General features: G+C 42.5%; 1 protein-coding gene across 1 annotated transcript in view; it reads right to left on the reverse strand.

The window, feature by feature from the left end:
* The window catches only part of arsk (arylsulfatase family, member K), a 60,358-nt gene that overhangs the window by 37,908 nt on the left and 6,987 nt on the right, over positions 1-15,463 (reverse strand). The window contains exon 6 of the mRNA XM_084312729.1: positions 4,831-5,055. Coding sequence (XP_084168855.1) covers positions 4,831-5,055 — 225 coding nt within the window. The remainder of the gene's footprint in view (positions 1-4,830; positions 5,056-15,463) is intronic.

Below are 15,463 nucleotides of genomic sequence, written 5' to 3' on the forward strand. Positions count from 1 at the left end.
TACGTGGTAAAAGTGAACTTGACGGCTTCATTGTATGATGAGGGTTGTGTGTGTTTCATGTAAATACGTTTTAGGTCAAACATAGCATTTGAGTCCGCAACTGGTGTGCTATTGTTAGCTTACAGAGTTGTACATATGTGAATGAATGAATGAATGAATGAATAAATGAATGAATGAATGAATGAATGAATGAATGAATGAATGAATGAATGAATGAATGAATGAATGAATGAATGAATGAATGAATGAATGAATGAATGAATGAATGAATGAATGAAAACTTTATTTAACAGATTGCAGAATGGGTACAATACAGTACGGCTCAATAAACACAATTGTTAAGGGGATGCAGACCAGAGAAAGACGTTTGTCTTGTTTACATCAGGGTCCCCCATTTTCAATTCATAGTGACATTTATGACATACACAACATACATGACATTTATGGCATAGGGACATATATGACATACAGGTATTTAGTACTGTCACATTTGTGACATATACGATATTCAAATATACAGTACTGTTACCCATAGATCCTGACAGAGTATATACATATGATGGGGAGGGGACTGTACATTAGGAGGGGGTGGGTGGGTGGGAGAGATATATACATACGGTGGGGAGAGAATATATACATACGGTGGGGAGGAGACTGTACATTTGGAGGGGGTGGGTGGGTGGGAGAGAAATATACATACGGCGGGGAGAGAATATATACATGCGGTGGGGAGGAGACTGTCTATTATGAGGGGGTGGGGGTGGGGGGGTTTGGACATTTACGGTGGCCAGTTTCGAATTGCAGCCTTCCGTAGGTGCTCTTTAAGAGCGGTTTTGAATGTGGGTAGGGATTCACATTCCTTTACAGCAGTGGTCACCAACCTTTTTAAGCCCAAGATCACCTTTTTTATTTGGTGAAGGCAAAATCTACCTATTGAAGCGTTGAGAGAAAAAGACAGCCAAGATTGTACTTTAAACTAAATGACTTTTATTTGCCTGTATTCTAATTACATGCAATGCTTTGGTCCAACATTAAAACGTCAAAGTAGAACTGTAATATGTACTTTCTCAGTCAGTGCTAAGTGCAGTCATCTTATGCAGCATCACTTTTCACATAAAATAAAAAAAACTGTAATGTGGACTTTCTCATATTATTAACATTGACAAACATATTTACAATTAGCATTTTATAAAGTAGAACTGTAATGTGTACTTTCTCAGTCAGTGCTGAGTGCAGTCATCTTATGCAGCATCACTTTTCACATCAAAACAAAAGTAGAGCTGTAATGTGGACTTTCTCATATTATTAACATTGACAAACATATTTACAATTCGCATTTTATAAAGTAGAACTGTAATGTGTACTTTCTCAGTCAGTGCTGAGTGCAGTCATCTTATGCAGCATCACTTTTCACATCAAAACAAAAGTAGAACTGTAATGTGGACCTTCTCCTATTAATTAACATTGCCAAACATATTTACAATTAGCATTTTATAAAGTAGAACTGTAATATGTACTTTCTCAGTCAGTGCTAAGTGCAGTCCTCTTATGCAGCATCACTTTTCACATCAAAACAAAAGTAGAACTGTAATGTGGACTCTCAGGGAAAGATTAGAAAAAGAAGAAAAAGAAAAAAAGAAAAAAAAAATCAGGGAAAGATCTACAGGGAAGGTCTCAAAGATCGACCAGTCGATCAAGATCGACGGGTTGGTGACCACTGCTTTACAGCTTTGGGTAGGGCGTTCCACATTGATGTGGCATAATTGCGAAACGTTCGGCATGTAAACCAAGGACTTTTTGAGTCCCTCTCTTCAGTCTGATATTTTTCTTTGCTTAACACTTTGAGTGCCAGCCACGAGAAATCTCGTTAGTTCATGCCATGCGTTGAGTGCCACAAACGAGAAATCTCGTTATTTAATCGCTATTTTTTTTTATTATCGATTTCCATTCATTTTTCATCAATCTAGCCTCGCGTTACCAGTGGGGATCTGTCTGAGCTCGAACAGGGAAAATACCGCCCCCTATCGTCTCTCCGGATGGTATTGCACCCATTGGATTGGACTGAATTAAATGGATGGGAAAAAAAGGGTCCGGAATCCACATTTTACTTGTCAGGCATGTAACCGGAGACGATCCCACTCATTGCCGAGCTGCAGAACAGCGTGGAATATGTGTTACCAGTACCCAGTGTTGGATATTTGGAATGGCAATCAGGAATTGGAATAATCTTTTTGGAGAACATCTGATCTGAGGTAAGGAATCTATTTTACCAGTCTTGGGATAATCAGAGTTTTTTTCACCTATATCTCAGCGTGTCCCATATGTGTGTGTGTGGCTGTGAGTGTGTGTGTGCTGATCAGGAAATAAGAGAATCGATTTTTCAGCCGGCTTCTCTAGCGTGCATAAGTACACATACTATCGATAATCTAGTGTTTATTTGAAAACTATTCATAAATAGGCCGAAAAATTGCCTGGCAGAAATCAAGTGCTGGATGTCAGAAAACTCCCTGACATGACAACGAAGGGAAAACCAAGGTCATTGTTTTTAATAGTGCCCCCCCGCCCCCCCTCATTGACGCACTTGGTCCCCTGGGCCCAAACCTCTCCACCTCTGTCAAGAACCTCGGGGTCATCTTCGACAGCAATTTTAAATTCGATAGACAGGTCAGCGCCGTAGTTAAAAACAGCTTTTACCACCTTAGACTCCTGGCGAAGACAAAGGCATACCTCTCCCAAAGTAACCTAGAGACGGTGATACATGTCTTTGTCACCACCCGCCTCGACTACTGCAATGCTCTGTACACGGGCATCGACAAGTCCCTCCTCCGCCGCCTACAACTGGTGCAGAACGCAGCCGCGCGCCTCCTCACCAAAACAAGAAAACACGAACACATCAGCCCAGTTTTGGCCTCGCTCCACTGGCTGCCTGTAATTTTAAATTAGCACTAAATGTTTTTAAATCATTAAATGGCACGGCTCCCTCCTATCTGTCCGAGCTCCTGCACCGCCACACCCCCCACCGATCCCTCAGATCAGGAACCAGGCTCAAGACTAGGGGAGACAGAGCTTTCTCCACCGCAGCGCCTAGATTGTGGAACAGCCTCCCCCTCAGCGTACGGACTGCCCAGACCGTACAGGCTTTTAAATCACTCTTGAAAACCTACCTGTTCTCCTTGGCCTTCCCCCCTACTTAACCACCACTAGACCCCTGGCCCTTCTATCCTCTTTGTTTTACTGTGTCCTACCAGTTTTTATTACTTTCATTGTTTTATTATGTTTTTAATCCTATATCTTGCACCATATTGTTTTGTTTTTGTTGCTTTCATTGCTTTGCTATGTTTTTTTTTCTTTCTTTTAATCTTATACCTTGCCTCACACTATTTTGTTTTTATCAACTTGCTTGTGAAGCACTTTGGTGTCAGCTGCCGCTGCCTGGAAATGTGCTATACAAATAAAACTGACTTGACTTGTTGTAGGCCCTGTCCGATATGCTGGCGATGTGGGGGATGGTGTCACCAGTGACCGTCTGGTGGGGTCTCGATGCCGCAGCCTCGTTGACCTCGCCAGGCCCCTTTTTCCTGGGGCTGGGGCCTCCTCCGCGCCCCGCTGCTACGGCCTTGCCACGGGGTCGGGGCTTTTTGACCCCGACCCCGCAATGTTGGGGGCTGTGACAGGTTTTTTTTGCTTCACGTCCGTTCCCTGGTGGCGTGCGGGATGCGCGACCAAGTAGTTGCGGGCCATTCTATACGAAGGTAAGTCCCACGGTCTGCTCACCCTGTGCGTTTGAGGTACTGTTCCCTCGGGTCCGGTCTCCCTCCCGTCCCTCACTAGGGGGGGCCCGGATCCTCCCCGGTATTCTGATGGTTGTAGGGGACCTCAGCGGGTACATCTGTCAGGCTTTCCGCTCTGCTCCACTCTTGTGTTCCAAGTTTGGATTTAGCTAATATTTCGGGTTAATGAATATTCTCTATGAAGTTTAAGAACAGTCTTAAACTACTACAAGTAGTTTAAAGGTAAAAGTACGTTTATCTATGGTGCTCATTGAACTATTGGGATTTGTCAAGTGTAACTTCTAGTTGATTCAATTGCACTATGTTGTAGTACACTACATGCACTACTAGTACTGTATATAGGTGGCAAAGATGCCCCAAAGGAGGACCATGGCTATCTCTCTCTCACTCATCTCTACCTCTCTCCCTCTCTACCACGCTCTCTATCTCTCCCTCTCTACCGCTCTCTCTCACTCATCTCTCTCTCTACCGCTCTCTCTCATCTCTCTCTCCCTCTCTACCACTCTCTCTCACTCATCTCTCTCTCACTCACCCCCTCTTTCTCTCTCGCTCCTTCCTTCAAAGGTGTGATCTTGCACTGTCATTCATATGGAGAGCCCACACATGCATTAGCATATTGAACGTTATTGATATTGAAACAGAGACACTGATGCAGTCGGGAAAATATGTATATGATTTAAGAAATTAATGTTTTGATAACCATTGACACTGGTACAGAGGACAAATGTACATATGAATAGCAAATTAATGTTTTGTTAAATGAGGAGTTTTGTTAATAAAACTCTTCGAGGAGATTTGGACAATGAAGCAAACAGTTTGTGTCTTCCTTCCGTGGTGACAATACCTATGTGTTTCAGGGGGGAATGACAACATCGAACACACATGATTTGTGAACGGTACCTGACAGCTTTGGGACCTGTAACACAGGGACACCATCTCCATCAACAGACACTTCTTGTTCCTATTTGCACATATAGGAAGTTGTCTCACAAAAGCTGGTTTGCTTGCTTGTTTGTTTATTTTGTGTTTCCTGCCTTACCCAGTATGGTGGGGTAGAGGTCAACCAGAGACACTGGCTGGCTGACCAGTAGGCTAGACTGCAGCCCAGGGCCCATGATGAGCAGGGGGACATGGGAGCTGCCCTCAAACATGGACATCTTGTAGAACTGGCGATGCTCCATGGCCAGATCTCCATGGTCAGCAGTGAAGATCACAATGGTGTTGTTCAGCAGACCAGCCTCCCTCAGAGCTGTTATCACCTGACCTGGGAATAGAGGGAGAGAGAGAGAGAGAGAGAGAGAGAGAGAGAGAGAGAGAGAGAGAGAGAGAGAGAGAGGTGGGGGAGAGACACACAGACAGACAGAGAAAGAAAGAAAATAGTAGTGCTTTGACAAACATTAAAAGGTGATATGTGTAATATTTAATCATTTGGAATGAAACCCATGTACACTCAACCACTTACCCTTCGTAACTTGATTTACGTACTTATTCGGCATTTTCGAACGGCTTGGTATTGTAAATTCTTGTTATTATTATATTATTTATTGTTGGTTTTATTTATTTATAAAATTGCGTGCGCACATCTAAGAGCCAGTATAAACGGCTTACTATTGTACTTACATTTGCACTCTGGTTGAATGCCAAACTTATTTTCGTTGTATTGTACTTGTGCTGTATGATGACAATACATTTGCATCTAATCTCATTTTGGGAGATTATATAAAAGATTATTATTATCATTTTATATCAAATGAGTAAAACATGCATACACAGCCATAGCTAAACCACTCCTGTCTAACTCCGACCACAACACTGGTCACCTGATTCCCACATACAGTACAAGACAGTCAGTAAGTTACGTTTGGGGATACAGAGGTCGCTGGTTTGAGGTGTCCAATTAAAATTTGCCAACCATGGGCGCACTTTATTTATGTGGCAACTTTTTTTTGCTGTAATTGGGTTAGAAAATGTGTCTGCGGGTCCTTATTTACCAAAATTGCCATACAATTGTTATATCTTTATCCAATTTAGTACACATATGTATGTGTGTATGTAATCTGAACACTGAGCACAGAACACTGAGTATGGGACACAGTACATGTGTATGTATGTAATCTGAACACTGAGTATGGGACACAGTACACGTGTATGTGTACAGTATATAATCTGAACACTGAGTATGGGACACAGTACACGTGTATTTATGCAGGGAACAAAATTTACTTTTTGGCTTACCAGCCAGGCAGATTTTTTACCAGCCAAAAATGATAAATATCTTTTTAGTATATTGCCATGTGTTATTATTACTATATAATACTCTCATATGCAATTTTCAATTACCGGTAATATCATAAACAACATAAATAATATTAGCATAATTTTTTGTGGACTGAAGGAATGAGTCAGCATTAATAGTTTAAAATGCAGATAATTTATTAAAACATATATATTTAGTGTAGGGCTGTGTAGTTGTGTAGTTGTGTGTGAGACTAGGAGAAGTGGGGTCGGGACACACACACTGTAGAGTCTTGACTTTAGGCACATAGCGGACATTTACGCATATAACGTAGAACATTTGCGCATTATTGCTGCAGTAAAAAATAGTTAATGAAAGTGAATTTGAAGTAAGCGGTGCACGCATCTCATGCTACGAACGGACACACACACACGTCACGTATAGAGGCAACTGCTGACAACAGAAGCTATTTCTAAATTCAGAAAGTTGGCTCCCAATTGTTTTACACGCCAGAGTGGCTGAGTAGCCTCCGTAATTTACCAGCCAAGGAGGAAATCTACACGCCATTGGCGCTTGGCGGGTGTTAATTTTGTTCCCTGTATGTATGTAATCTTTTTTTTTGTATCTACTTTTTCTCCCATTTTCTATTTTTCTCCCATCCCCAATTTCGTATTGTCCAATTCTACCCTCCCTTGTCTCGAACTCTGTTAGGCCATGCCTCCCACAGGCCTGCTGCAATGTGGACGAAGCCTTGCATCACGTGTCCCCTCCGGGACACAAGGAGGCAGCCGTCGCATCTTTTCACCTGCACAGCGCGATCTCTCAGCGGCGAGGGTATGCGTGGGAGGGACACGCCGCCCCCGTTGCTTCCTGATTCTGCTGCACAGGCGCACCAACCGACCTGTATGAGTCGCTGTCCACAACGTCCGATCCCCACCCACCAGCTTCCCACCCCTAACACTGCCAATTGCGTTAGGGCTGGACGGTATGGTCTAAAATGTATATCACGGTATAATTTGAAGCATAGACGGTAACGGTATATATCACGGTATATTAACTTATCTTAAAATGTCTATATAAATGCTTCTGAAGGGGTAAAACACTGGTATGGCAGCTGGTATTCTGTTACAGCTGCTGAGCTATACTATAGCTAATGTCCAATCCATCAATATCTTCCTTTTTAATTAAATAGGTTCAAGAATCGAATCGGGATTGTTAGCAGAGAGAGAGAGGGAGGGATGGGGGAGACAGAGTAAGAGAGAGAGGGAGGGAGGAGGCTGCTAGAGTGGAGCTAACGTTAGCTTGCTGAGGCTAATACATCGATAGGCTGCTATAGTAGGAGTGGAGCCAGCTAACGTTAGCTTGCTGAGGCTAATACATCGACAGGCTGCTATAGTAGGAGTGGAGCCAGCTAACGTTAGCGGGAACATGTCTATGTTCCCCGGGTCCTATGTTCCCCGGGTTCTATGTTCCCTGCTTTTTATTTTTTTTGGGTTCTATGTTCCCCGGGTTCTATGTTCCCCCTATGTTGCCCGGGTTCTATGTTCCCCGGGTCCTATGTTCCCCGCTAGCCGCAAAGGGTTCTATGTTCCCCGGATTCTATGTTCCCCCTATGTTTCGCCGGTAGCGAGTGGATTCCAAAGATAGTGACTTATTATGTTTCCCCAAGCTAGTGGATTCCAAAGATAGTCACTTTTATAGATAATTCATTTGTATCTCAACGGAGTCACGGATCTAGTCGGGCCACTAGCATTATGTCGACAAAAATCGAATACAATAAACAAGTGTAAAGCAAATTATTTAAAACAACGAAGTTTAGCCTATTAAATCATTTTTATAAGCGTTCGTTCTTATTTGCGGGATAATTCATTTGTATCTCAACGGAGTCACGGATCTAGTCGGGCCACGTAGCATTATGTCGACAAAAATCGAATACAATAAACAAGTGTAAAGCAAATTTAAAACAACGAAGTTTAGCCTATTAAATCGTTTTTATAAACGGTTGTTCTTATTTGCCTGTGTGAGAAGCATCCATCTGCAGAACGTCAGCCCAGCACTCTCTGTCCCCACGCTGTCAGGCCGTCACAGGCCCGCTCGCCTGTAGCCTTTCTCCAACGCGTTCGTGTTTCCGCGTCTCTGATTGGCCAGGTCATGTGACATGTACGCCCAATCGTGGGACCGCAAGTTTCTACACTGGTTAAGCTTAGGCACTCTTTCGAAGTTGGTTAAGGTTAGAGTTTGTCTTAGAACATGGTGATAGAACGCCTGCCCTGATTCCAAACTCTAACCATAACCAACTTCGAAAGAGTCGCCTAAGCTTAACCAGTGATAAACTAGGCGTTAGGTAGTTTTCAGGCTGTTCGACCCGGAAATAGGCGCAGAATTGGCCGTCCGATTGGCGCACATGTCACATGACCTGGCCAATCAGAGTGCAAAACGGGAACCCGGAAACACGGACGCGTTGGAGAAAAGCTACACGCGGCCCGCTCAGCAGCGCCACCCACCCACCCAATGGCTGAATTGCCAATGGCTGAATTGGAGTATTGCACTGTGCGGGATTGATTGATTGATTGAAAACTTTATTAACAGATTGCAGAATGGGTACAGTACAGTACAGCTCAATACACACAATTGTTAAGGGGATGCAGACCAGAGAAAGACTTCCGTCTTGTTTACATCAGGGTCCCCCATTTTCAATTCATCATAAATGTACAGTTCACTCCCCCTTGTATATATTTACTGTATGTCACAAATGTAACAGTACTGCATTGAGTATGTCATAAATGTCATTATGAATTGAAAATGGGGGACCCTGATGTAAACAAGACGAAAGTATTAACAATTGTGTGTATTGAGCTGTACTGTACCCATTCTGCAATCTGTTAATAAAGTTTTCAATCAATCAATCAATCAATCACGCACAGTGCAATACTCCAATTCAGCCATTGGGTGGGTGGCGCTGCTGAGCGGGCCTGTGACAGCCTGACAGCGTAGGGATAGAGACTGCTGGGCTGACGTTCTGCAGATGGATGCTTCTCACACCACAAATAAGAACTAACGCTTATAAAATGATTTAATAGGCTAAACTTCGTTTTAAATTCTTTATTTTACACTTGTTTATTGTATTTGATTTTTCTCGACATAATGCTACGTGGCCCGACTAGATCCGTGACTCCTTTGCGATACAAATGAATTATCTATAAAAGTGGCTATCTTTGAAATCCACTGCTGTGGCGAGCCTGGGGTGAGCCTTTATCGCTACCGGAGAAACATAGGGGGAACATAGGACCCGGGGAACATAGAACCCTTTTGCGGCTACCGGGGAACATGGGAAACATAGGGGGAACATAGGACCCGGGGAACATAGAACCCTTTTGCGGATGGGGGAACATAGAACCTTTTTTTTTTTTTTTTAACAGGGAACATAGAACCCGGGGAACATAGGGATGACCCCACGTTAGCTTGCTGAGGCTAATACATCGACAGGCTGCTACAGTAGGAGTGGAGCAAGCTAACATTAGCTTGCTGAGGCTAATACATCGACAGGCTGCTACAGTAGGAGTGGAGCCAGCTAACGTTAGCTTGCTGAAACGAATACATCGACAGGCTGCTACAGTAGGAGTGGAGCGAGCTAACGTTAGCTTGCTGAGGCTAATACATCGACAGGCTGCTACAGTAGGAGTGGAGCGAGCTAACGTTAGCTTGCTGAGGCTAATACATCGACAGGCTGCTACAGTAGGAGTGGAGGCCGGCTAACGTTAGCTTGCTGAGGCTAATACATCGACAGGCTGCTACAGTAGGAGTGGAGGCCGGCTAACGTTAGCTTGCTGAGGCTAATACATCGACAGGCTGCTACAGTAGGAGTGGAGCGAGCTAGCTAACGTTAGCTTTCTGAGGCTAATACATCAACAGGCTGCTACAGTAGGAGTGGAGCCAGCTAACGTTAGCTTGCTGAGGCTACATCGACAGTTAACATTACATAAGGTTTTAGCGCGACGTGGGCATTACAGAATGGCGAGGATGCAAAGCATGTTAGACCATTGGACTCGTCGCAGAGTTTACATTACACATAGAAACTGCACGACTCGCGAGATAAGTTGTCACACAGCCTTCAAACGCAGGGCGGAAGAGCTCGTTTGCTTCTGTGTTTATTATGAAATGACAATTGCGTGTTGACACGCCCACTGCGCGAAGCCTCTGTGCTCCTAAATAACTTTTTACAGTTTGCATATATCTATTATCTATGACTAATTCTATCTATTTTTAGGGGCAAATACGAGTGAAATAATTTTAGAGCTGCTCTACCGGTTACAAGGTATAGTCAAAATCCATACCGTAGAGCAAATTCATACCGTATACCATTTATACCGTCCACCCCCAGTATGAACGACCAGCCAAGCTGGTAGCAATGCCGAGAGCTGGGCTCGAACCCAGCATCTCCTGCATTAGTGGCGAGCGCCTTGCCCACTGCGCCACTTAGCCGCATATGTATGTAATCTGAACACAGAGTATTAGGCCGTAAGGTGAAGGCTGTATCGTTTCATCCCGTTCCCACCTCCCCGAATTACACAATTTTCACTCTGGGTGAAAGATAATTGGTGTAGATTTAGAAACAAAAAGTTCTCCATTGACAAAATAGCCCATTTTGCGCAATCATAATTTTAAAGTCGGGACTAGATCTTTCCTCGCAAACGGATATTTGGTCACCGCAGTTTTATTTGACGCAATTGGTGCGAGTTCGGTCACGTATCTTGCGCTCGACCTATAGCAGCTCTCTTTTTTTGCGAGGATACGGCAACAAAGAGAGCTGCTATTGGTCGATCCGGTGTCAACAAAGAAATTACATCCACACTCTAACGTTACGGACTAAAATGGACAGAAAACACCTTCTAAAGTTCGCAAAAAGGTTTCTAAACAATGTTATATGCATCTCACGTCTGTTCAGAAAGAACGTGTACAAGATTTTACAGACACGGTGGGATAGATATAGAAACTGCGTCGAACGGTGGCTTAACCTTAACCTACCAGGCCAGAATCATACCATTGTGGAGACATACAAACATTGTTTAGAGATCGATTTGTGTCATAAATGTCATGATATCTGTATGTCGTGTATGTCATAAATGTCATGATGAATTGAAAATGGGGGACCCTGATTAGATTAGATTGTACTTTATTGTCATTATATTTGCATACAACGAGATTTGGGACTCAAACCTAAAGGTGCAGTAATAAAATCACAAGTAATAAAATAGAAACATAAAATCCTATACAGAAACATTAAATTCTATACAATAAGACAATGTTAGTCATGTACAATATACAAAATAACAACAATATACAGAATAGCAATACACAAATAACAATCACAGTGTCAGACGGTAGTGGGTGGGTATTGCACTGTGGATATTGCACATCAGGATGTTGCACAGTGTGGGAGGAGGGGGAAAGGTGACTTACCCTAGACCAGTCTACCTTTGATGGTCTTAGCAAATATGTGTGCCACCTGTATGGCCAGCCATCAGCTAAGAATGTGAATGATGCCAGATATAAATCATTCTGCATGGCATCATCGGCTTTGCCAGAACTCTCTATGCCCCCGACAAGTGGCGCATTGTACCAACGCTGCAAAAGGGCAAATTACCAAGCAGCTATAATGAGACATTCATTGAAAGCTACAGTATAATGTGTGCCCCTTTACCTGTTGGCAATGGGTGGCATGTCGAGGATGGGGAGTTAACAGTGACTATGACGGATGACTACAAATCCGGCCTCTGATAGTGTGTTGCAGGTAGTCCACTAAGGTTGCAAACAAGGACCATTTGAGACAGGAAGATGTTCATGTGTGTCTGCAAAACTGCCATGTACAGATCTTTGTCAATGGCAAAACTGTGCAAATGTTTCTAAGGAAACCGAGGATAGGGCTACATGGGATGATGACTCAGATGATAGTGGTGAGGATGATTAACATCAGTCTTGCCTGAGAAGTGTGGTGGTGGATGAGGGTGTGGACTGGATTGGGATGTATAGGGCGAGGGGATTAGGATTATACAGTAGTAGTGTGATTTGTTTGTATTTGTTGAGATCAGTTTGACACTAATCTCTCCACACACCTCACCGTTTACTCATTTTACTCTGTATTGTATATTCCTCTTTACTTACTTACTTTTTTTTTACTGTATGAAGCACACTCTCAGGGGCACATACAAGCATTTCATCGTAAAGTACCTGTATTTTATTGTGATAAATAATAAACAAACTTGAAACTTTAAACTTGTGTTAGTTGTGTATGTATGTGACGAATAAACCTCCGGTCAGTCCTTCATACCAGCGGCCATCAGGCTCCACAACAGTGGGAATGGCAGGGACTGCTGCCAGACATCCAACTACAACTACTAGGAACCTAAAAAGGACACTACCTTATGCATACTGCACCTTATGTGAATACTGTATATTTCAGTTAGTTAGTTAGTTAATTATATTGACTTGTTATATTGTTTACACTGCTTGTTTTTACTACCTGTACCTCCCCTCCCCCATGCTGCTATGATGCCTGAATTTCCAATAAAGGAATATCTTATCTTGATTGATTGAAAACTTTATTAACAGATTGCAGAATGGGTAAGTACAATACAGAACGGCTCAGTAGAAACTCACACATGCGTGTTTTAACAGTGTCAGTAACCGACAATGATTGATTGAAACCTTTATTTATTCTCAAAACTAGGGATGTTCCATATTGGCTTTTTTACCGATACCGATATACCGATATTGTCCAACTCTTAATTTCCGATACCGATATCAACCGATACCGATATATGCGTGGTTTCCCCCCCAAAAAACGGAATAATTTCAGGTCATTAACATTATATATCTCTTGTTGTGGAATTAACACAACATTATGCATACTTTTGACAATAAATAAAATCAGAATTTGTTCTTACTTGCTTGCCTGGGTAAATAAAGGTTATAGAAATGTAAAAAAAATTACAAATAAAAAGAAATTGAAAACCAATACTTTCCGATATCACATTTTAATGCCAATATCGGCTGATAATATCGGTAGGCCGATAATATCGGACATCCCTACTCAAAACGGACATTGAGGTCAAAGCTCTTCAATACACACAATTGTTAAGGGGATGCAGACCAGAGAAAGACTTTCGTCTTGTTTACATCAGGGTCCCCCATTTTCAATTCATCATGACATTTATGACATACACGACATACAGATATCATGACATTTATGACACAAATCGATCTCTAAACAATGTTTGTATGTCTCCACAATGGTATGATTCTGGGCCCCGTTCCCCGTACCTGGATAACTGAGTTAGCCGGATAATTTCCAGTCTAGCCTGACTTAAGCCGGACCTTCCTGTTCCCCGACGCTCGATTGTCCAAATCACCATGACAACAGATCAAAAAGTTTGAGCCTGGTCGAGAGCAGGGTTAACTTCAGTTAGCCGGATGAACCATGGCCACGCCCCCGCAAAGAAATGACAGCTCGCTTCCTGAAATTATTCTCACAGTCTAGAGATCCCATTTATACCATTCTGAATTATGTTTCTGTGCTTCGTTTTCCTAGAGGGGGCTTTTGAAATGTATAATAATAGAACTAAATGCTGATAATAAATCATATTGAGCCTATAGATTTACTTTGTCCTAAATAAAATAATGCACGTCATATACGGCGCTCAGAGTCGCGATACACGCTGCATGTGGTTATTTTAATAACGGCGCATTGCAAATGTGAATCCCGCTGGGATATTTTTAATGAATGAAACCTATCGGCCGTTTGGCTCTGATTAGTTTCATATATTCTCCGCTGTAGATTTGCTTAACGGAGCGCCCGGATTGTGTTTCATTCAAGCATAAAATTGAAGTGTCTATGCGTGGATTGTGGTTTTTGTGTGATATTGTAACTGGGATTAAAATGTCTGATGAGATGCGCTGTTTGACGGATTTGAGAAATTGAATGAGCCGTTGACGTCACATTAATGCATTTGAGAATAAAGAGATAAAACTTCATTAAAAAGAAAAATATTCTAAACACGGGTCTCTCGTCCATTAATGGATAAACAATGAATATATCCCGTCTGGCACAGTGGCGCAGCGGCTAGTGCTGAATCCTGGCAACCGGGCGACCGGTGTTCGAAACCCCGCGTTTCCAATATTATTTTTTTTGGAATATAATATTAATGATTATACGCAAAAGTAGCCTAGTTTTAAGTTAAAATATTATAAATCTACATGCATTGAGGATGTCATTCTTTATATAGCTCTCAACGTGCACCAAATTGAATTATTCCTACATTTCAAAAAGAAGGAAAAGACTAGGAGAAGTGGGATTCGAAACCGGGCCGTCTGCGTGAAAGTCAAAACCACAAACCGTCACACCACAGTGCAGATAAGTAAAAGATCCACCATACATCAATCAATGGGTAAGAGAGCCGTATCCTTATTCTGTTGAACTAATTATTTTCGCTAGCAAGATCTCATTTGATTATTCAATCCATAAACCTACTGCCAGCAGGCAAGTTTAAAGAAATATAATCTGATTGATTGGGGTAATGAGGGACTTAAAATTAGCCTATAGATTATGCATTAACTTGTCGGCGAGGCTATTGAGCCATACTGCAATCTGTTAATAAAGTTTTAAATCAATTAATCAATCAATGCCGTTAGAAAATCAGGATCTCTGCTATCGATACGTGCTGGCTTTTCAACTGAAGCGGCCGCGCGCACTTATCCTGGGTCTCAAGTCTGGTTCGAGTTAACGAGACTGAATCCACCTTCGAGGAACAGGAAAATCCCGGCTTCAAACATCGGGTTAATTGAATCTGGATAATGGACTCTTGATCGACTTAGTTGAACCAGGTACGGGGAATAGGGCCCTGGCCTGGTAGGTTAAGGTTAAGCCACCGTTCGACGCAGTTTCTATATCTATCCCACCGTGTCTGTAAAATCTTGTACACGTTCTTTCTGAACGGACGTGAGATGCATATAACATTGTTTAGAAACCCTTTTGCGAACTTTAGAAGGTGTTTTCTGTCCATTTTAGTCCGTAACGTTAGAGTGTGGATGTAATTTCTTTGTTGACACCGGATCGACCAATAGCAGCTCTCTTTGTTGCGAGGATCCTCGCAACAAAGAGAGCTGCTATTGGTCGAGCGCAAGATACGTGACCGAACTCACACCAATTGCGTCAAATAAAACTCTGCGGTGACCAAAGATCTAGTCCCGACTTTAAAATTATGATTACGCAAAATGGGCTATTTTGTCAATGGAGAACTTTTTGTTCCTAAATCTACACCAATATATATTTCACCCAGAGTGAAAATTGTGTAATTCGGGGAGGTGGGAACGAGAATCGTTTTCTAGCCACTTCTCAGCCTTCACCATACGGCCTATATGGGACACGGAATGCTGATCA

The sequence above is a fragment of the Notolepis coatsorum genome (assembly GCF_963971535.1).
Source record: "Notolepis coatsorum genome assembly, chromosome: 1".
Classification (NCBI taxonomy): domain Eukaryota; kingdom Metazoa; phylum Chordata; class Actinopteri; order Aulopiformes; family Paralepididae; genus Notolepis; species Notolepis coatsorum.